Source organism: Podarcis liolepis (assembly GCF_965112155.1).
Source record: "Podarcis liolepis genome assembly, chromosome: 3".
In the NCBI taxonomy this organism is placed as follows: Eukaryota; Metazoa; Chordata; class Lepidosauria; order Squamata; family Lacertidae; genus Podarcis; species Podarcis liolepis.
Genome location: NC_139557.1, coordinates 113,482,445 through 113,504,667, shown reverse-complemented (window position 1 = coordinate 113,504,667; position 22,223 = coordinate 113,482,445). Strand labels below are relative to the sequence as shown.

At 45.5% G+C, this 22,223-nt stretch overlaps 1 protein-coding gene across 6 annotated transcripts in view; it reads right to left on the bottom strand.

Moving 5' to 3' along the window:
- CCDC85A (coiled-coil domain containing 85A) overlaps window positions 1–22,223 on the bottom strand; it is a 149,355-nt gene that overhangs the window by 21,882 nt on the left and 105,250 nt on the right. For 3 of the 6 annotated variants that reach the window (XR_014523564.1, XM_083494590.1, XM_083494591.1), the window contains exon 3: window positions 18,322–18,398. The exons of the other annotated variants lie outside the window; for them this stretch is intronic. Coding sequence is in view for 2 of the 3 variants with exons in the window: in XM_083494590.1 (XP_083350716.1) it covers window positions 18,322–18,398 (77 nt within the window). In the remaining variant the exon portion in view is untranslated. The remainder of the gene's footprint in view (window positions 1–18,321; window positions 18,399–22,223) is intronic. 6 annotated transcript variants of the gene reach the window in all.

Sequence of the window (22,223 nt, the reverse complement as noted above, 5' to 3'; positions counted from 1 at the left end):
ACAGGCCGAATCAATAACAATGTAAAGCAATTCTCCATTGTATTATAAACACATCTAATTCCTGTCACCGCTAAGGGACCTGAATCCAATTTTTTTAAGTGAAGAGGAAATTGGAAGCAGAAAATCTCCCTGAGGGAAATCCTGACAGGAAAATGTTTAACGACAACGCCGTTATAATAGCACTCTAGGAAATCAGATGTGTTTCCCTAAGGCTGACCCTGAAAAAAAATCAGACTTTTGAGTGTGTGTGTGTGTTTAGCAGGGCAGGGGGAGATCCAAAATTTTGTATGAGAGGAATGCTTCTTCAGACTTTGGAAGAGGGGATGTGTTGGGTTGAAATAAACGAAAGACGAATGACAAGTGTTATATGGGAGGTATCTCTCGAGCACGTCTCGGGGAGTTCCTTTTATTGAATATTACAGCATTTCCACATATGTGCTTGTTGCTGATTGGTTCGCACAAATACAATGCAAGGGTTGCATATAGGCATTAATCATCAATAGATTAAAGGTTGGGAAAGGGAACACATGGTTGGACGGGTATGAAAACCTCCTTATTAAACTATTACTAGTGATTGATATTGCAAAACTTAAAAGAGCATAACTATCGCATTCCGTAGATGTGGTCAACCATGCATTAAGAACAGGTCAGGGTACGATGTTTCATGAACTCAATGTGAACTAAACATTCTAGGGTGGGTGAGGAAGGAATGCTTCAGCTTAGAGCGGTTTGCCAGACTCATGTGCAGAAGCAGAACTTCCCATCAGGGATGGTTAAGTGGTAGCACATATTGCTTTGGATGAGGAAGATCTGGCTCAATCCCTGGCCTCTCCTGATGAAATGATCTCAACTGGCAGCAAAAGGGGAATACCCTCCACTGAATCGAGAGCTGGATTAAACAGTACTGGACATGATGAATCAACGGTCTGCCTCAGTATGCTAAGTTTCATAGGCACATGTTTTCTGACAGCTCAGGCACAATTTTAAACTGGAGACTTTGAAAACTGCAGGCTCACAACTCCACCCATCAGAGGCAGATTCAAAGGCACACAACTGGTTCGTCGCACTGAGTGCAGAGCCTTTGGGGCACTGCAGGAGCCACCAGAACTGTGATGTAGAACAGAAACTGAGAGGCAAGGGGCACCGAGTTTTGGCATCGCACAGGGCACCACTGAATTTTGAGACCCACCCCCAAGGTCCGTCACTGCACCCATCTACCCTAAATGGTTTAATTTCAGAATGTGAGAGAGTAAAACCCAGTGTGGTAAAGCTACAGCATTCTTTCCCAACCTGGGATCTTCCAGGTTTTCTGACTACAACTCCCATCAGCCCTAGACAGCATGGCCAATGGTCTGGGACAATGGGAAGTGTAGTCTAACAAATGTCTTGATGACACCAGATTAGGGAAGGCTAAGTTTACAGTGTTTGACTGGGATTTGGGAAACCCAGGTCCAAATCACTATGAAGCTCCTGTGGTGATCTTGGGCCAGAGTGTCTCTCTCTCTCTCTCTCTCTCTCTCTCTCTCTCTCTCTTGGCTGAGCATGAGCTGCTGCAAACATGAAATGAAAGAAAGGAAGGATATGAATGTAATGAGTAAGTAAATAAGTAAGTAAAGGAGAATAGCTTGCCCCCAGAAGAGCTGGACTAATGCATCTCTCAGCACAAGACTAGGCCCATCACCTCCTGGCAAATAAAAAGAAAAGAAATGGAGGCAGTGAGAGATTTTACTTTCTTGGGCTCCATGATCACTACAGATGGTGACAGCAGTCACGAAATTAAAAGACGCGGGCTTCTTGGGAGGAAAGCTATGACAAACCTAGACAGCATCTTAAAAAGCAGAGACATCGCCTTGCCAACAAAGGCCTGTATAGTTAAAGCTATGGTTTTCCCAGTAGTGATGTATGGAAGTGAGAGCTGGACCATAAAGAAGGCTATCGCCGAAGAATTGATGCTTTTGAATTATGGTGCTGGCGGAGACTCTTGAGAGTCCCATGGACTGCAAGAAGATCAAACCTATCCATTCTTAAGGAAATCAGCCCTGAGTACTCACTGGAAGGACAGATCGTGAAGCTGAGGATCCAATACTTTGGCCACCTCATGAGAAGAGAAGGCTCCCTGGAAAAGACCCTGATGTTGGGGAAAATGGAGGGCACAAGAAGAAGGGGACGACAGAGGACGAGATGGCTGGATAGTGTTCTCCAAGCTAACAGCATGAGTTTGACCAAACTGCAGGAGGCAGTGGAAGACAGGAGTGCCTGGCGTGCTCTGGTCCATGGGGTCACGAAGAGTCGGACATGACTAAACAACTAAACAACAACAACAGCAGCACAAGACATCCCTGTGAATATGCCTAAAGACAGGAAGGAGACCATATCAGGACAGTGAGTCATATCTAGTGGCATGGGTGTCTCCCCCTCTTGTTGTGACACACTCCCCTTCCCCCTTGTCTCCCAGAACAAGGGGGGCATGAAGAGTGTGGAGGAGAGGCTGTCTGATATGCAGGCACAGTCTCTGGTTGCTTGGGAAAAACCCTGGTGAGGAGGTGGGGACTTTCAGTTTCAGCAGCCAATTTTCGTGGAAGACGACCACTGGGAATGAGGTGCTCTGCTCATTAGGCCTGACATTCAACCAAGTCTGTGGAGGTTGTGTTTTTGCTAATGACTCTGTGTTTACTGACTGGCACACTCCTGTGACATCTAGAGACAAAAACAGGGGCCCTCCTCCCAATTCTGCCGCTCCTTTGCACTGGGCTGAGCGCAATATTCCAGAGTGATAAAGCATGCTTAGATGTAGCAGGCAGACTGCTCCATGGAATGATGCTATGAGCTCACTGGAGTCTTCACTTCATTAGCTTGTTTTATTTATAAAAGTATTTCTCTACCACCCACTCACATACAACATGAAGGCGGTGCACGTGATAAAATACAGCAAAATAATACACGACTATCACAATAATTACTTATGTCTCACTCTTTGCGAATGACCCGATTGGATCGTTTGTGCCACATTTTCCTTTAGAAGAAGAGCTAATTGTGATTTGTCGTTTAGTGGGGATGAGGGCTGACTTTGCTTGCAGCACTGCTGAATGAAAAATAAAGGGGAAAGATGCCTTCTCCCTCCCTCCCTCCCTCCCTCTCTCTCTCTCTCTCTCTCTCTCCTCAATTAGAATTGGCACAAGTGGAGAAGCCTATGTATTTGCCCAGTCTTGGAAGTTGTCTCCCATTTGTCATCCTTCCTCTATCAGAGAAAGCCTGGCTGGCTGCCGTCTCCCCCAGCAATTTCCCAGTGACGTGCAAGAACAGCCAAGAACATGATGGGGGGGGGGGGGAGAGCAGTACATCAGTATCTTGAGGACAGGCACTTCAGGACTCCATAGGAATCTCCCCAACAGACATAGTTCTGTTGTATCCTGAAGCAATCACTCATTTGGCACAGTAGGACGGCAATGGTGGGGAAAGGCTACTTCTTCTCCTAAGCGGGATCTGCAATCTCAACAACAAAAGTGGTCAGCCAAGATGGCATATTGTTTCCTGCTGGGCAGACTGGCAGTGCAGCTCAGCCCCTCTTCTGATGCCAGAGGACGTCCTTTTCTTCCCTGCGCCACCAGCCCCTGGTAACGTAACCTTTATCTTGGCCAAAACAAACTAGATGCCTGAGATCCGGTTTCCAAAAACCTCAGCAAACAAAGGGCACAGAGAAAGAAACTGTATTAATTTGACTAGAGCAAACATAAAGAGACAGAGAGAGAGATCCGTAACTAGTATGGCCACAAGTACGCTGTGTTGTATAACAGATTGTATAATAGATTTGCAGCTGCTTTGGGCAGAGATCAGTGTTTTGGTTGCTGCTCTGTAAAGCACCATTAATATTAAATGTGCTTTCAAAGAATCATAGGATTGCATAGTTGGAAGAGACCCCAAGGATCATCCAGCTCTGTTAAGTATAGTGATTTAAGTCACTGAAATTGGAAATGCTTGTATGCATTAGGTAAAGGGTAAAGGGACCCCTGACCATTAGGTCCAGTCATGACCGACTCTGGAGTTGCGGCGCTCATCTCATTTTATTAGCCGAGGAAGCCAGCATACAGCTTCCGGGTCATGTATGCATTACAACGTGTTTAAATTTGATTGGTTGGCAACTGAATTCTAGAGAGGTCTCTAGTAGTTCTCATGTCACTGGATAACATTGGTCACTTGGGAGGTATCTGGTGGAGGAGAGGCTCCATTTTTTGTGAAGCAAGATGACTCCACTGTGAACACTGCTAAGTTGAATAGAGCGTTGGAGTGCTTATTCTTTGCTTGAAAGAAAGACAGCAAAGCTGCAGGAGAAGGGGAAAGTGGAAATCCCTTATAGGAGCTGCAATGCAAGGCCTAACTGAGATACAGAAGGCTTGAGTGCTGAGCTCTGGAAAGAGAGGAAAATGCAGTTGTTTGGAAGCTGAAAGAAGCGACTGTAAGCCCATGCTTGGAGAAGCATCTGACTGTAAATATCATGTTTTAATTCATCTACAAGTTTCTGCAAGTAAAGTTTTCGAATATTAAAGTCTGGGCATTGGTATAATTTCCAAAGAAGGGTGTCAGTCTAAGGTTACCAGAGTGGCTGGGGAAACCCAGCCAGATGGGCAGGGTATAAATTATTATTATTATTATTATTATTATTATTATTATTATTATTATTATTATTATTATTATTTATTACCAGATTTTTTTTCAATGAATCCAGGGACACTTTTCAACTTCAATGGATTTTGTATGGGGCCTGATTTGTAAATCTGGGGACTGTCCCTGGGAAGCGGGGACATCTGATAACCTTATGTCAGTCATATATATAATTTGAGCGTCTCAGCTGCTATTTCGCTATTCTTACTTCAACAAGAACAAATCCTTGAAATGCAGGAATCACGGCTAAAGACTCCCTGACAGCTGGCCATCTAACCTCTGCTTAAAAACATCCAGTGAATGAGAGCCCCCCCCCCCCACTCTCATTTTATTTACTTGTTTATGATTAGGCGACACTGAAGAGCAGAGCAAGTGATCCAGCCCTGTCACGTCTCAATTATTTGTGCACAGAGGTCACCCAAGGTTGCACCCGCTGCCACAAATCAATAGAGAAACTGGCTGTGTGACAGAAGGATGATCTGATGCAGGTACCGAAACTCTCAAGCTTTGGAGTAGATGAATTTATAAAGTTTGGCTTCTCTCGGTTCCGCATATTTCCAGTTGTAAATTCAGTTCTCCACATTTACACACACACACACACACACACACAAAATTATCATCATCATAAAGGTTTGCCAACATTTTAGTGTGAATTTCCCTTAATATACAGCCAGCATGGCCAATGGCCAGGGATATTGGGAGTTGTAGTTCAGCAATGTCTGTAGTAAGCCAAATATTCCCCACATTTGAAATAAGAGGAATATCCCCCATAAAACAGGATAGTGCCTACCAACCCTGGTCCACAGGCCTTCCCAGCTATAAATCCCCAGCCTTGCTGGAATAAGGGTCAGTCCACATTTGGGACCATGAGATGCCTGAATAGTCTGGCCATCACCCAAGCAGTGCAGGCAAGCTGCCATCTTGCAGGAATAACCATTCAATCAGTTTCTAAGTGGAGCTTTCCGGTTAAATGATGAACTTGTGAGTTCTTGGTAAAAGAGAGAGGAGGTTTTCTAATGATTTGACTGCCACCGCAATGAAGCTGTGTGAGGATTAATCGATCCTTATCTGTCTGCAACTTGCACACACAGTTAACACAATGGGAGCATGGAGACTTCCAACAAAGAAATACTGTATTTATTTGCATTATAGATTGGCCTTGTCATTGGCATTGTAACAAAGATCTTTTTTGAAAAAAGAAACCCAGAAACAAGAACCTTCTTTCTGTTCTTAAGTTGGCTCTGGAAGGGAAGAAAACATACTGCACTGGCAAGCATGTAGACTGCCCAGAGAACCAATCTAGGGTCATAACTACAGGGTACTAAGTAGAAATACCCCAGCATTCATCCCATATAGCTGCTGAGGTGGTCTCAAGACCCACCAAGAACAGCATTGCGAACTGGGCACAAGCTAACAAAATGAATTTCAATAGGGACGAATGTCAGGTTCTACATTTAGGCAGGAAGAACCAGATGCACAAATATAGGATGGGCTTGCCAGTACTACATGTGAAAAGGATATAGGGGTCTTAGTAGACCACAAGCTTAACATGAGTCAAGAATGGATTCACCAGCAAAAAAAGCTGATGCTATTCTAGGCTGCATCAACAGAAGTCCAGTGTCCCAATCAAGGGAAGTAATAGGTAAAGTGACCCCTGACCGTTAGGTCCAGTCGCAGACGACTCTGGGGTTGCGGCGCTCATCTCGCTTTATTGGCCGAGGGAGCCGGCGTACAGCTTCTGGGTCATGTGGCAAGCATGACTAAGCCGCTTCTGGCAAACCAGAGCAGTGCACGGAAATGCAGTTTACCTTCCCGTCGGAGCGGTACCTATTTATCTACTTGCACTTTGACGTGCTTTTGAACTGCTAGGTTGGCAGGAGCAGGGACCGAGCAATGAGAGTTCACCCTGTCGTGGGGATTCGAACCGCCGACCTTCCGATCAGCAAGCCCTAGGCTCTGTGGTTTAGACCACAGCGCCACCCGCGTCCCAAGGGAAGTAATAGAACCACTCTATTCTGACTTGGTCAAACCACACCTGGAATACTGTGTCCAATTCTGGGCACTACAATTGACAAGCTGGAACCTGTGCAGGGGATAGCAAGTAAGATGATCAAGGGGCTGGAAGCCAAGCCTTATGAGGAGTGGTTGACGGAGCTGGGTATGTTTAGAGTGGAAAAGAGGAGACTGAGAGGCCATCTTCAAATATCTCAAGGGCTGTCACATGAAAGATGGAACAAGCTTGTTTTCTCCTGCTCCACAGGGTAAGACTCAAACCAATGGTTCCAAGTTACAATAAAGCAGATTCTGATGAAACATCAGGAAGAACTTTTTGACAACAAGAGCTGTTTGACAGTGGAACGGATTCCTTCTGGAGGTTGTGGACTCTCTTTCATTGAAGGTTTTAAAGCAGAGATTGGGTGGCCATCTGTCAAGGATGCTTTAGCTGAGATTCCTACATTGCAGGGGGTTGGACTTGATGACCCTCAAGGGTCCATTCCAACTCTACAATTCTATGATTCTATGCAGCAGAGAGGAGATAGGGGATCATTCCATCTGGTAAGCTAAAATGTTTGTGCACACAGTGCGCTCATCACAGCAGACGTTGAATTCTACCCTAAGCGTTTTAGAAATGTATAAACTGCGGAAATTTGCCACCAGCTTCCCTGTGTGGGGTGACTGCTACATTATTGTTTACCGTATTTGTCGCTCTATAAGACGCACCAGACCACAAGACGCACCTAGTTTTTGGAGGAGGAAAACAAGGGAAAAAATATTCTGAATCTCAGAAGCCAGAACAGCAAGAGGGATCGCTGCGCAGTGAAAGCAGCAATCCCTCTTGCTGTTCTGGCTTCTGGGATAGCTGCGCAGCCTGCATTTGCTCCATAAGATGCACACATATTTCCCCTTACTTTTTAGGAGGGAAAAAGTGAGTCTTATAGAGCAAAAAATACAGTATTTTATTCATTATACAGTGGTACCACGGGTTAAGAACTAAATTCGTTCAGGAGGTCTGTTCTTAACCTGAAACTGTTCTTAACCTGAAGCACCACTTTAGTTAATGGGGCCTCCTGCTGCCACCACACGATTTCTGTTCTCATCCTGAAGCGAAGTTCTTAACCCGAGGTAATATTTCTGGGTTAGCGGAGTCTGTAACCTGAAGCGTCTGTAACCTGAAGCATATGTAACCGGAGGTACCACTGTATTTATATCCCACCTTTCCTCCTGAAGGAGCCCAGCACAGCAAGCACATCAATCATATATACATATTCCAAAAACAGTTTAAAACATTCTCTCAGCCAGTGGTTTCAGGCCTGTCGTGGGGTATAGATGTTCAAAATAAATATGTGTGATAGAAAAGGCTGGCATGGGCTTCGAGTCAAATGTCTAGCTAGGGGGGAAGATTTAACAATCCAGGCTGAGGCAGAGGGGGGAGGGAAAATATATGGAGAGGCTGAAGTGAAGTCAAAGGGAAGCAAAGGGTGAAATCCAAGGTGATAAACTAATGGAACGAAAAAGCACAGGAGATAAATGGGAAGCGCTGGAGGTGTTGAAAGACAAAACGAAGTTCGCGGGAGAGTTAGCAATGCTATCTTGCACCTTGGTTCTCCAGGTTTAAGAAAGGGCAGCTGGCGCTTTATTCTTAAAAAATATAACTCTCAGAACTGTTGAATCAAAAGCAAAAGAAGACGAAGACTGCAGGAAATCAGCTGGGGAGGTGTAAAGGAGGGAGAAGAGAAATCTGAACTAACAACCAGTCTCTTGACCAAAGAGAAAGGCAGACAGAACTTGCTGGCCAGATTTTTAATCAATTTTTCATCCATCAAAACTAACTGACTTGCCAGACAGAAGGCTGCAACTGTGTTAAATAATGTTGCACGGTACAAAGAGCTGAGGGCGAAGGGAATGAGAGCCACGTATGTCAGAGCAGTTTCAACTCTGCGGGCTGCTGTTCTCCGTCTCCACCACCCCTCCGTCCATCTCAGCTCCTACATACCTCTGGGACGCAGAAGGCTGTTTGGAAGAGTGAGGCTGTTCTCCACTGACAAAAGCACCCATTCCCAACTGCCCAACTTACAACGACTGCATCAAACTTTGGGGAAGGGCGCCCGCTCATTCATAGAGCACCTTCATCGCATGTCAAAGGTCCCTGGTTCCATCCCAGCATCTCCTGGTAGGACTGGGAATGCCTAACCTGAAACCCCAAAGAGATGCTGCCAGACAGTGTCAGCAATACTAAGCTAGATGCAGAGCATCTATGTTTCTTCCATCACATATAACCTTCCATCCATACTGTGGGGTTGATTAGGCTCTGAAGCAGCAACCCAGTGAAAGACTCTGCTGTCTTTGCTTGCTTATTTCTGTTTTCTGGGCCCCATCAAAAAGAGGGCCATCCCAAGACATTTCGTTGCATGAGGCAGAATACAAGATAGCACCCACTCCCATTCCATGGACATAAATTGATCGGACTGACAGCCAAGATTCTACTTCAGCACTGCCGATGGGCCAACACCCTTCTCTGCAGAAGGCTTGGTTGGGGTTGGGCCACACACAGCATACACAACACCTCACGTCTGCTTCCCACCCTCCAGCATCAGCCACCAGAGGCAGCTTCCTCACTCTGCCTAATGACAGGGCTGGCTATGTCCAAGAAGCCTATTTATATACCAAAACCAATAATGGGGAAAGAAGTGGGATATGCAATAACTCGCCCTGCTCAGAAGTAATTATGAAGTATATTTCCGCCGTCTTTGACACCACCGCTGCAAATATCATCCACAAAGATATTATTCCCCTCTTTTCTGATTCATTGCCTAACCTCTGCATAAGCGCATTCTGCCTCGTCTTTGTCCGACTTCTGCCGCGTTGCCATGGAAGTTGAGGATTCAATTCCTCCAGCTCTTGTACATTTGCTTGTACACTTCTGGCAACAAAGGTGGAATCCATCTGTTTTGTTCAGATAGTGTTGTCCTGGCAATAGCATTCGCTGCCGTATTGTTCTATTAAAAGGTGACACTTTAAGGCAAATTACATTACCAGATGATGATGATTATTATTATTTTAAGAATGCCATTAGCAGGCTTCTGGTTTTGTCTATTAGAAGAAATAGAGCCAGTTCAACAGAAAAAGTCAATCTCTTGCTGCACTGATAACTAGCAATGGAGGAGATATTTGATTCAGTTCACATTTGATCATGAACTGACCCAATTAACAATGCACTCTTCTCCAAATTGTGCAGTTCTCCAACAAGAAAAAAGGTATAGGAAAACATGCATATTAGGGGAAAGTGTGCATTAAAACACATATATTAGTTAAAATAGCTTGCATAATTATATTGGGCTGTATTCAACTAAGTCCTACTCAAAGTAGACTCATAGAAATTAATGAACCTAACTTCATGTTCGCCAAGTCCATTAACTTCAAAGGGTCTCCCTGAGTAGAACTGGCACCGAATACCACCCATTATATTAGGGGAAACTGCTCACAATGTTATGCATATATGAAGGAAAAAATGCATACAAAATTGTGTAGCTCAGACAAATGCGCACTAAAATGTTAACAAATTTTAATAACTGGTTAGATTAGAAATATAATAATAAATCAAAAGTGACAAATTTGGAATTGATAAATTTGTCCATCTTTATTAGTAACATCCCTTCCAGCCGGACCAGAGAATAGCAAACATTAATTCCTCAAGTATCCCCCCCAGTTTCTGCTTTTTTCAATATTAGTCTATTAGTATAGAATTAGCCCCAGCAATGTGCACAGGGGTCCAGAATGCAATCCCCCCACAAAACAGTCACTGCCTGTATATAAACACACATAAACACAGTGGCCCTTGTTTCGTGGCTGTACTCTTCCTTCTGCTTCTAGGCTCCCTCTCCCCTAATGTTCCAACTTCTTACAACTTGATCTTACTCCCAGTCCAATCCCACATAGCTACTCCTGTCCCTAGGGTACAGGTGAGGCTTTATTCTGAATCACAACTGCCAACTTTCTCTTTCCTCACAGAAACAAAACTGCAAACATCCCGACAGCTGTGTCCCATCAGCAACTAGAATGTTTAGATAAAAAAATTCCTTCCAGTAGCACCTTAAAGACCAACTAAGTTAGTTCTTGGTATGAGCTTTCGTGCGCATGCACACAAAAGCTCATACCAAGAACTAACTTAGTTGGTCTTTAAGGTGCTACTGGAAGGAATTTTTTTATTTTGACTATGGCAGACCAACACGGCTACCTATCTGTAACTAGAATGTTTAGGAATGTTCTATACTGTGTGCTGTCAAATCAGAACCTTTTTCCCATGTGACCACTAGGAACTTTTTATACAGGCACAAAAAGTGCAGGAATCAACCTGTGATTACCACACCAAAACATAGCTGTCAACAGTCCCTTATTTGGCGGGAAAGTCCCTTATCCCAGCACCATGTCCCGCTGCTGTCCCTTATTGATAATGTCCCGTAAATTTCCCGGGTTTCAAAGGAAGCAGCTCCTCTCCCTCCCTCCCTGCCGGCCAGGGAGGAGGGAGGCTCCAACTGTGTTGCTTGGCTGCATTGTTCACCCAATAAGGAGCCTAAGAACAACTGGGAGGTGGAGCTTGCATGCTTTGCGCCAATCAAGTCGGCTGTGTTTCCTGGGGACTCGCCTTTGCTCAGCACTTCCCAGCGGAGAAGTGACGGTGGTTTTCCTTGCTGCATCCCCTTTGCTGGCTTGCTGCGCTGTGGGAACCACCGCTTGAGGCTTTATTTGGCTGCTGGCTGGGCTTTCCGCCTTTGGCTCAGAGGGGCTCAGAAGTTGAACATTCCTGTGCCCAAAAAACCCTTATTTTGGCTGCTGATCCCTTATTTTCAAATCTGTAAGTTGACAGCTTTGCACCAAAACAGAAAATTGGTACCAGGCCTCTGATGATTCCAGAGAAACTGCTTTATGTCATGCATGACATTTTCAAGACGCCCTTGCTGGGCAACTCCTGCAAAGCACATTTCTAGCTTCTCTGAACGTAGGTCGTACTGTATTTCTAGGTCTTCCACAGTATATTTCCACCCAGCTGGCTTTCATAGCTTTGCGCTTGGATGAGCGTTGCCATAAAGTGATGATACACACATGCCTTTGTGCAGCCAGCCAATTCATTTTTGACATGATCTGTGGGACAAGGATCCAGCAGCCTGCTGCGATTCTTGAGCAGAGTCTGCTTCCTTGCTCCAAAACTGCCATCTACGGTCATAGAAGCAGCTTGGATCCTGTCCAGTCTCAGGCCAACTGGGAGCAGCAGCGTTCGTTAACTCACCGCCTGGCCAAATGGAAAACCTACAAAATCACTAAACGGTGTGATACTTCGTGCTGGTTCACACATTCAGAACAAAGCTCCAACTGGGGCAGCTTGCCCACACTTTTTCCCGCCCCATGTATGGTGCAGGCTGCGACCAGGGCTGGCACCAGCACCCAGCATCCACTGGCAGCTGCCATGGCCCCAGCAGGACCCATCTTTGATGCCTGAGTGCTGGCAGTTCAGGCCCATCATTCACACTTCCTGCAATGCCATCCGAGAAAAGCCTTCAATACAAGTTCAAACAGAGATTGCTGACTCTTCCAGTATATCTGAAGGAGTGTCTCCACCCCCATCATTCAACCCAGACACTGAGGTCCAGCGCCGAGGGCCTTTTGGCAGTTCCCTCACTGCGAGAAGCCAAGTTACAGGGAACCAGGCAGAGGGCCTTCTCAGTAGTGGCATCCGCCCTGTGGAATGCCCTCCCACCAGATGTCAAAGAGATAAACAACTACAGTGGTACCTCAGGTTAAGAACTTAATAAGTTCTGGAGGTCTGTTCTTAACGTGAAACTGTTCTTAACCTGAGGTACCACTTTAGCTAGTGGGGCCTCCCGCTACCGCTGCGCCATTGCCACGCGATTTCTGTTCTCATCCTGAAGCAAAGTTCTTAACCCGAGGTACTATTTCTGGGTTAGTGGAGTCTGTAACCTGAAGCGGCTGTAACCTGAAGCATCTGTAACCCGAGGTACCGCTCGCTGTACCAGATTTTTAGAAGACATCTGAAGGCAGTCCTGTTTAGGGAAGCTTTTAATGTTTAATGCATTACTGTATTTTAATATTTTGTTGCAAGCTGCAACAATATTTTGTTGGAAGCCCAGCCAGATGGGTGAGGTATAAATAAAATGTTGTTGCTGTTGTTGCTGTTAGAATCATAGAATCATAGAGTTGGAAGAGACCACAAGGGCCATCGAGTCCAACCCCTGCCAAGCAGGAAACACCATCAGAGCACTCCTGACATATGGTTGTCAAGCCTCTGCTTAAAGACCTCCAAAGTAGGAGACTCCACCACACTCCTTGGCAGCAAATTCCGCTGTTAAACAGCTCTTACTGTCAGGAAGTTCTTCCTAATGTTTAGGTGGAATCTTCTTTCTTGTAGTTTGGATCCATTGCTCCGTGTCCGCTTCTCTGGAGCAGCAGAAAACAACCTTTCTCCCTCCTCTATGTGACATCCTTTTATATATTTGAACATGGCTATCATATCAACCCTTAACCTCCTCTTCTCCAGGCTAAACATGCTGTTGTTGTTGTTGCTATCCTGTTGGATTTAGCAGTAGGTATCTCAGGAGCTGCTACCCAGGAACATCAATCTTTGTCAAGAGGTTCTAGAACATGTGTAGGTCTGGGAGGAGTGGCACCATCTTTTCCCCAGCAATGCATCTGAAATAATGCACAGCATCTTTCCAACCGATGCATTGCACACAGCAGAGGACAGCAAGGTGTGCAGCAGCACTTCACCTGCCCCCCCAACGGATGCTTCCACTTAGTGGGAAGGAGAGGGAGAGAGGCAATCCAGTGGGGAGTAAGGCGGTGCATAAAAAACTTTTTTTAAAAAAATGCCTGCTTCAAAGGCATCTTACTACACTAGGGATTATATAGCTATATCAGTTAATATCCTGACCCTGCTCCACTGACTTGAAATTTCAGCCTTCACGACATAGGAAAATGGCCAAGTAAACTGCTATTTTCATGGAGGAGGGTCAAGGTATGAACTGATATGCATGAAATTTCAGCTGTAGCTATATAATCCCTAGTGTAGTAAGATAAGACATTTGGAGCAGGCATTTTTTAAATTTTTAAAAAAGTTTTTTTATGAACCGCGCTACTGAACACCCAATGCTTTTCAGTGGAGCAGGGTGAAGATATTAACTGATACACATGAAATTTCAAATATAGCTATATAATCCATAGGCATTTTCCAAAAAAAAGTTTTTTTTACGAACTGCCCTAGTGAAGAAGATGAAGAAGAAGAAGAGGAGGAGGAGGAGGAGAGTTTGGATTTGATATCCCGCTTTATCACTACCCTAAGCAGTCTCAAGATGGGACGCGGGTGGCACTGTGGGTTAAATCACAGAGCCTAGGGCTTGCCAATCAGAAGGTTGGTGGTTCGAATCCTTGCAACGGGGTGAGCTCCCGTTGCTCGGTCCCTGCTCCTGCCAACCTAGCAGTTCGAAAGCACATCCAAGTGCAAGTAGATAAATAGGTACCGCTCTGGTGGGAAGGTAAACAGCGTTTCCGTGCGCTGCTCTGGTTTGCCAGAAGCGGCTTAGTCATGCTGGCCACATGACCCGTAAGCTGTACGCCGGCTCCCTCGGCCAATAAAGCGAGATGAGCACCGCAACCCCAGAGTCGGCCACGACTGGACCTTATGTTCAGGGGTCCCTTTAAGGAGTCTCAAAGCGGCTAACAATCGCCTTTCCCTTCCTCCCCCACAACAGACACTCTGTGAGGTGAGTGGGGCTGAGAGACTTCAGAGAAGTGTGACTGGCCCAAGGTCACCCAGCAGCTGCATGTGGAGGAGCGGGAAAGTGAACCTGGTTCACCAGATTACAAGTCAACTGCTCTTAACCACTATACCACACTGGCTGCAAGATATGCAATCTGCAAATGCACTGACAAGAGAGATGGGTTGGGCTTCTGCAATGCACCAACTGTCCAGCCGCCTCACACCTCTCCTTCCACTTGTTTGTAAGCAGCAGTGGCTCAACTGTCGGCCGGTCATTGTCCAGTGGTGCATTTAGAAGGAGGTTAACAATTCACCAGTGTTGATGTAATACAGTGGTACCTTGGGTTACATATGCTTCAGGTTACATACGCTTCAGGTTACAGACTCCACTAACCCAGAAATAGTACCTCGGGTTAAGAACTTTGCTTCAGGATGAGAACAGAAATCGCGCAGCAGCAGCACGGCAGCAGCGGCAGGAGGCCCCATTAGCTAAAGTGGTGCTTCAGGTTAAGAACAATTTCAGGTTAAGAACGAATTAAGTATGTAACGAGAGGTAGCACTGTAATAACGAAGTAAGCAAGGATATTCTGATAAACAACAGAACACAAATAAGTGTTCGGGGGAAATCACCTTTATTTCATAACTTAAGTTATGGTCCCCAGTCCAGGCGGACTGAGACCCAGTAAACAACTTGGTCCAGGCTTTTATAGCCTGTAGTCACTCTCCCACCTCCTTCACCGGGAAGACACGGAAATTTCTTATTGGTCAAGAGAGAAGCCATATATGATGTAGGAGCAATTAAAACAACCGTTCTGATATGATTTATGACACAAGATGCACATGCTGCAAGTATATGATGCCAGTTTTTTTTGGCATGGCTTCCATCATTCCTCTTAGATCCTTTGCCAAGAGATAACATACTTCCCTAGCTCACATATTTACAGCTTTCGTGGGTGACACTGACCTGACCCTGAGCTAGCATGCGAGGGTATCTAGCTTCCTTGCCAAGATTCTCGCATGTTCAACTGGTCAGGTGGGTTTAGTTCACTCACAGCTCATTCCTCACATGTTTCTAGCCTGGCTCTGCTTAACCTTTGTATGAACCTTTTAGCTTAAAGTGAACTGTAAGCTACATCAGAAGGAATGTTCCTCGTTTTACATCCTTTTGTTTTGCAGGCCTGGGGATCATTTGCACTCAAATTGGTGGTTCAAAATAAATTCTGATCGACGCCTCCTACAATAATATGATAACATGGCAGGCCAGCTAGCCACCAACTGCAGAGGTCAGGAAATTTCCTCTAAAAAGAAGTTTAGTGCTAATAATAATAATAATTTATTGGTATCCTGCCCTCCCCGGCTGAAACTGGGCTCAGGGCGGCTAACATCAAATATATGGGCCTGTGAGAATGCTGGGAAGCCTCTTTCATATTAGTTCTTATACAAAAAGAGAAGGGGAGTCAGGCTGCGCCCTGACCAAAGGCCTGGCGGAACAACTCCGTCTTGCAGGCCCTGCGGAAAGATGTCAAATACCGCAGGGCCTTGATCTCTTGTGACAGAGTATTCCACCAGGCCGGGGCCAAGACCAAAAAGGTCATGGCCCTGGTCGAGGCCAGCCTAATATCCCTGAGGCCCAGGATCTCTAAGCTGTTATTATTTGCAGACCATAAGGTCCACCTTGGGGCATACCAGGAGAGGCGGTCCTGTAGGTACGAGGGTCCTAGGCCGTATAGGGAACACTACCATTCCCACCTTTGCTGCCTCTGGTTTGTTTGTTTTTAAACTTTAAACTGTTCCTGGAAATTTTGAGTTTCTTCTTCCACTTTTTCCCACCCTCCAATCCCACCTGAAAAAGCTTAGACGTGAAAGCTCCAGAACCGTGCTAATTATTTGTGCCGTGACAGCTGAAATTTGGATTACTGCAATGGGGTTTTGGAAGACATCCTCCAACGTCCAAAGCTGTCCACAGAATATGATTAGAAAGAAGACAGAAAAGAAGACCGACAAATCCATGAACGCTTGAAGCCGGCCGTTTGTAACTTTAGACTTCTTTTAATCAAAAAATCATTCCACAACACAGGTTTGAGCCTCTAGTGAGATTTTGCTAGCGAAGTAGCAACATTTGGGGAAGGGGGAGGAGGGCAAAGATAAAGCGTGAGAAAGCATTTAATCTGGAACACCCCAAGCGCATGTGCTTGACGGTGTTCATTAATGAGAAATTAAAGCAAAAGGATGCGAGCGCATTTGATCGCTGGAACAGGAGGTTTCGACTTTCTTGAAAGAGAGATTTGTGCTTAAAACCAAGCCTAGCTCAGCTCACAAAGTGCTGAAAACTGCACTTCAAAAGGACTACCACTGTCACCATTTCACAACCGCCTCAAGAATATGACAGACAAACACCCCTGGCATATTTACTTGCTGTTCTCTTGGCGGTGGATCTCACACAAGTAAGGGAATGTGTGAAGTCATCTGCATGCAGCAGCGGCCCTGCTGCTGCTCACATCATCTGGTTGTTAACCACGTGGGTGGAAAGGCTTCTCTCATTCCCTTATACCAGCGTGGGAGAAATCGCCCACAGAGGAACCAAGCACCGTGCTGCTAAGTCCACTTTTACAAAGGAAGGAGGTCCATTCTTCACAGATGTGACCAGAGGGGTACCAAAGGGTACACAGGAATGAGTCATTGCACTAAACAACCAGAAGGGTTATTATGGAAGGGGCAGTGAAAGCATAAGAAGAAGCCTGCTGGATTGAACTAAAGGATCATCCAGAACAGATTCCTGTTCTCACAGTGGTCATCAAGATGCCTATGGAAGTCCACCAGCAGAACTTGAAGACAACCCCCCTCTCTCACTGTTGTTCTCCAGAAACTGCCTCCAGAGCCTCTGATACTATCATGGCTTGTGTCCCACACAGCATGCATGGAGATCCACTCGTGCAATGGGACTTCCCCTACCCCTCTGGGCAGACTCTCAAAATCTGATCCAGGAGGTCCTCCAATTCTCTGAAGCAGATCTTGAGGAAGCATGAGGTACTGCGGGAAACCAGAGAGGAGGGGAGAGCTCCATCGCAGAAGTCTGTTATGACCTCCATGACCAGCACCCATGACCTCATCCTCTATGAGTTTGCTTGTCTACATTGGTGGCATCGCTACATATGGTGGTGGCACATTCCATCATGCAACTGTGCACTGTGGCTCAATGGGAGGTCTCCTGTTCAATCCATTTCCGGGGGGTAGCTCTGTTGCAGCAGAAGGAAGGGTCTTGCTTAAGACTTGTCATGTTGGCTCCAATTCTGCCGGCACCCTTCACTACACCTGAGTTCACTATTACAGGAAACCATCATCCAACATGAGCTTTTAAATCAGGACTCCTACCAATTGGGCGCAAGTTCCTTATCCCCTGTGGACCGTACTGGGTTACCCAGAGACATGATGTCAGCAATACTGCAAGCCATACCACCTGACTCGGCACTGGTCAGGTGACCCAGGGACCCCACAGAGTACCACCTAGTTCTATAAAGTATCAGCCTTAGGACCTGCAACCAGAGATCCTTCTCAGACTCTTCTTTCCACCCTGAACCTGTCACTTAAGACCTTTTTGGTCTGCTTTGGCTACAGCATCTACCTCCAGCTCCTCATCAGCCTCAAGGCTTCCTCCTTGATGAACTTGGAGGCCCTGATCCTGTTGTCGCTTGGGATGCTGACCCCAGCGAACCCTGATGGCAAGTAAATTGGCTACCTGTCTCATGAAACGCATTCAGATTCATTCAAGCTCAACTGCTCAACCAAGGCTTTGATACTCAGCGTGATGGGGTCAAACACCAACAAAAGGAACCTGTGCCGATATTCTAGCTAGGGACCTGAGCTACTGTACCTAGCAATAGGAAATCACCCACCTGGGGCAGCATGCGATTTTCCTCCTCCAGCTGTCTTACTCTTGCTTCCAGCTGCCTAACATAGGACAAGGTTGATTCTAAAATTAAAAAAGACAAAAGAAAAGAACTCTGATTATACACACACGTCTACTTTGGCACACCCGAAATCAGAATTAGTCACCGACAGGTGATTTCTGGCTGGGTGTCTTCCGAACAGCACCTATTCAATTACTCTAAGATATATGGTAAAAGCATTCTGTTCTGTCGCGCTCTCTGGATTCATATTTCCAAGTGTCAGCTGCAGCTAGAAGCCATCTAAGCCTTCAAAGTTTTGGTATTGTCGACTCATTTTCCCCCCTCTGTCTATACAGGATCTAAACTACTGGTCTCAAGGACCAGTTTGGAAGTCACATTTCTCGCCCTGGGTGATGCAGAAGCATGAGGTGTCCATGCTCAGATTCACATGCTAAAAACTAGAGGGACACACATGCTCCTAGATCCACTTTGCCTATGTGTCTTAAAAAACACACACACATCCAATCTCTTTCTGAATCACCCTGTGAACTCTCTGCTTTGAGCTGCGTTTCAGATTCTGAGCCATTCTGTGTAAAAGGAGGAGGGAATCTGTTCTCCCATTCACTGTAATGGGGAATTAAAAACAGCTAGACCTTCTCCGACTTTGGCCAGAGTGGCTGAAATTTACAGGCACAGGAGCCCCTCGCATATAGATTAAGCCTGCCAAATTGCAGATAAATTGGTCCAGGGGTTGTTTTTGTGCAGAAAGTAAAAGGGATTCACTTTTCTCCATAATAGAAGAAATTGTTGTCTCTTTCTTAGCTTAAAATAATTAAGAGACAGCTGAGTAAGGCATTTTATGTTATGAACTGCCACATAACACACACACACATTCATTCATTCATTATAGGGTGCACTGAATTCTTAGTTACTCGTTTTTTGAAATATGTACTGGTTTTTCTTTCTGATGTTTGTTTTTGTCCTCCAAAAGGCTTTGCTGGCCTCTCAACGCGAGGCTGTCTAGAATGCAGCCTGCAGGGTTGGCAAAGAGCAGCTTTTCTGTAATTAAAGCAGAGCAATGTAGGATTTTTTAAAAATCTTAAAACTTGCTAGGTGTGTTTTTTTTTGGGGGGGGGGTTAAATCCTCCACTGCTGTGCCTTAACAGAAAACAATTCTGAGTTCTTCAGTGATCTAGAGGCAACACCTTGGGCAGCCTCAGTTCTTTCAAAGCCCGGCTTTGCTATTAGCTGGCATTGTTGAAATTGGGGGGAAATGGGCAGATTTAGAATTTGGGTCTCCCCAAGTTGCTGTAGCTGTCTACATATAGTGCAGTTATTTAATATCAGGACTTTAATTCTAGAAACATTTTGAAGGCTAACTCTGTAGCGGCCTGCGTTAGCCTTTGTGGATAATTCCTGAACATCTCCTGAGCTATTTATTTATGTATCTGTTCCTGCTACTTATACATTAGTGAAATTGATGGGTTTGGGTTTTATTTAAAAATAAATACATAAAACCTACCATTTTATCACTGCTGTTCATGTCTCTGCAGGTGGTTCTTTTAAGCTCTGTAAACTGCCTTTTGAAGTTAACATTGATGATGATAACAACAATCTCTCTAAAATATGGAATCGAAATATATGTTTCATAGGAATATAGTCAGCTGCCGTAAAGGTTCATCTAGGTCAATATTCCCCACGCTGACTGGCAGCAGCTCCTGAGGACTTCAGGCAGGAGTCTTCCCCAGGCCTACCTGGAGATGCTGGGGACTGAACCGGAGACCTTCTACATGCCAAGCACATGTACTACACCTTCCCTAGGGCAATTGTTGGATTTAAGAGCAGGCATGTGGCTACAGCAAAGCCGTGAGCTCAACAGGAGTTGGCAGACTTGTTTTTGCTGCTGAGGTGGCAGCTCTATTATATCCAGATCACCTCACCTGCCAGGCAACCTATGAAATAAAAATGAATGGCAGCGTGCAAGGTTTCGCTCCTTCCCATTCTGCAGCTCGCCGGAGATTTCAATATGCGCACGCACCGGGACTGCGTGTGAATTGCGAAAGACTGAGATGGCAAATCTATTGTGGTTTGTCAGAAGTGATTAATATACAGTGTGCGGTAAACAGGCTAAAAATAGGGCTGTAGGACAGCAGGGAAAGAGGTGAGCTGAGGTTTCATGCACTCTGATGCGCTAAGAGTCGTCGCAGCAAGTGATGAGTGAACCTAGGACAACTCAGGGAAATCGGCGCACAACATCGGCAAGTTATCACGGAAGGAAATCCACTCTTTCAGCACATCCAGGTGAGCTGACAGTTTGGGGACCAGGTGCACATCGGGTACCTGCACCCAGGGCCAGCTCCAGGTTCCTGGTGTCCTCCATACAGGTGGAGAGTCACGCCATGCTCCTCTTTTTACCACCAGATGTGGAGAGAGACAGTTGAGTTGGCTTACTAGAAGAGTATGGGTGGCAACAGCAATAGTAGCAAAGTTCTCCAATGTGTGCTAGTTGGCCGCTGCTGTGGTTGCCCACAATGGTGCTGACTCAAGACAGAGACAAGGGAAACTCACTGCCAATAGAATTCCTATATGTGTCTGAAATATACTCAGAGTCGAGAGTGGATTTCATGCTCTTTATTCAGCTCATAGTGGTGAGGAGGAATGAAAGTCCCCTCAAAGTATCTGCTTTATATACATTATTTACACAATGGGCTGCACGTGATTGGCTAATTCCGGAATTCTCCTGTAGGCCAATCAGGTTGTGGATTCACTTCTATCTGGAGCAGGATTGGGTGGTTCCTGCCAATCAATCATACTGCTGCATTGTTCTAGGACCAATCAGACTGCTGCATTCTGAATCCTATTATTCTAGGACCAATCAGACTGCTGCATATTGGATCCTATTGTTCTAGGACCAATCAGACTGCTGCATTTTGGATCCTATTCAACTCAGTACATAACAGTGTCATTCCTGCTTTCATGCCCATCATTTTCACTAACCTGTGCATTTTTAGCCACACTCTCCCCCGATAAGACACATTTTTGAACACTTATTCTGCTGGAGCACTGCACTGGCAAAATTCTGAGAATCCATGTTTTGGCTCTCATATTGTTCTGGGAAGTGCAAAATAGGTAGGCCTCCCCTTAGATGCAAATCAAATCAGATTTCTCCCCAATCCTGATCCAGTCTCTCCTCCTAATGCCTAGGAGTGCGTAGGACAACATATAAGAGGAAGAAAATACATAAGAAGGGAAAGATATAAAAGCACATCATTGCAATGAGCGATGCAGCCTTGGAATCATAATGGCGCCATTTCAGCCCTTGAGAAGTTAGTTGGGAGAAATGAAAGAACGGATATCGCAAAGCCAGGTATTGAGTCTGTGTTTGAACTGGGTTTTGTACAGACATCCTGCGGCCAGCTGTGATGATCCTCCTACATACTGAGGGCCAAGCTGCGATGTGGGAGGTCTGTGGTCACTTGGGTTATTCGGGATCTCTCAGCCTCAAATTCCTGTCTGTAGAATGGGTATAGTAAAAGAGAAAGCCCTTTGCAGAAGTTGAAGTGCTGCGAAGGTGCAAATTCATACCAAACAAGGAAGCATTTTTAAAGCAGTTTGCCTTTGGTGAATCAGCGGGGCTTAAAACGTTTTCTCAATCACATTTCTTCCCTCCTCCCAAAATGTACACAGCAGCCCACTTTTACCTTTGCCACATCTTAACCAGCTTATTTCTCTCTCATCAGTAATTACAAGTCTGTGACCATTTGATTTGCTCACTTCTTTCTGGAACAAAACGTTCTCTCTCTCTCTCTGTGTGTGTGTGTGTGTGTGTGTGTAGCGCTGTTGTTAATTCACTGGAACTCGGAGCCAAGTATGTGCCTCTGATGATTGCTAAATGAAGCCTTAGCACT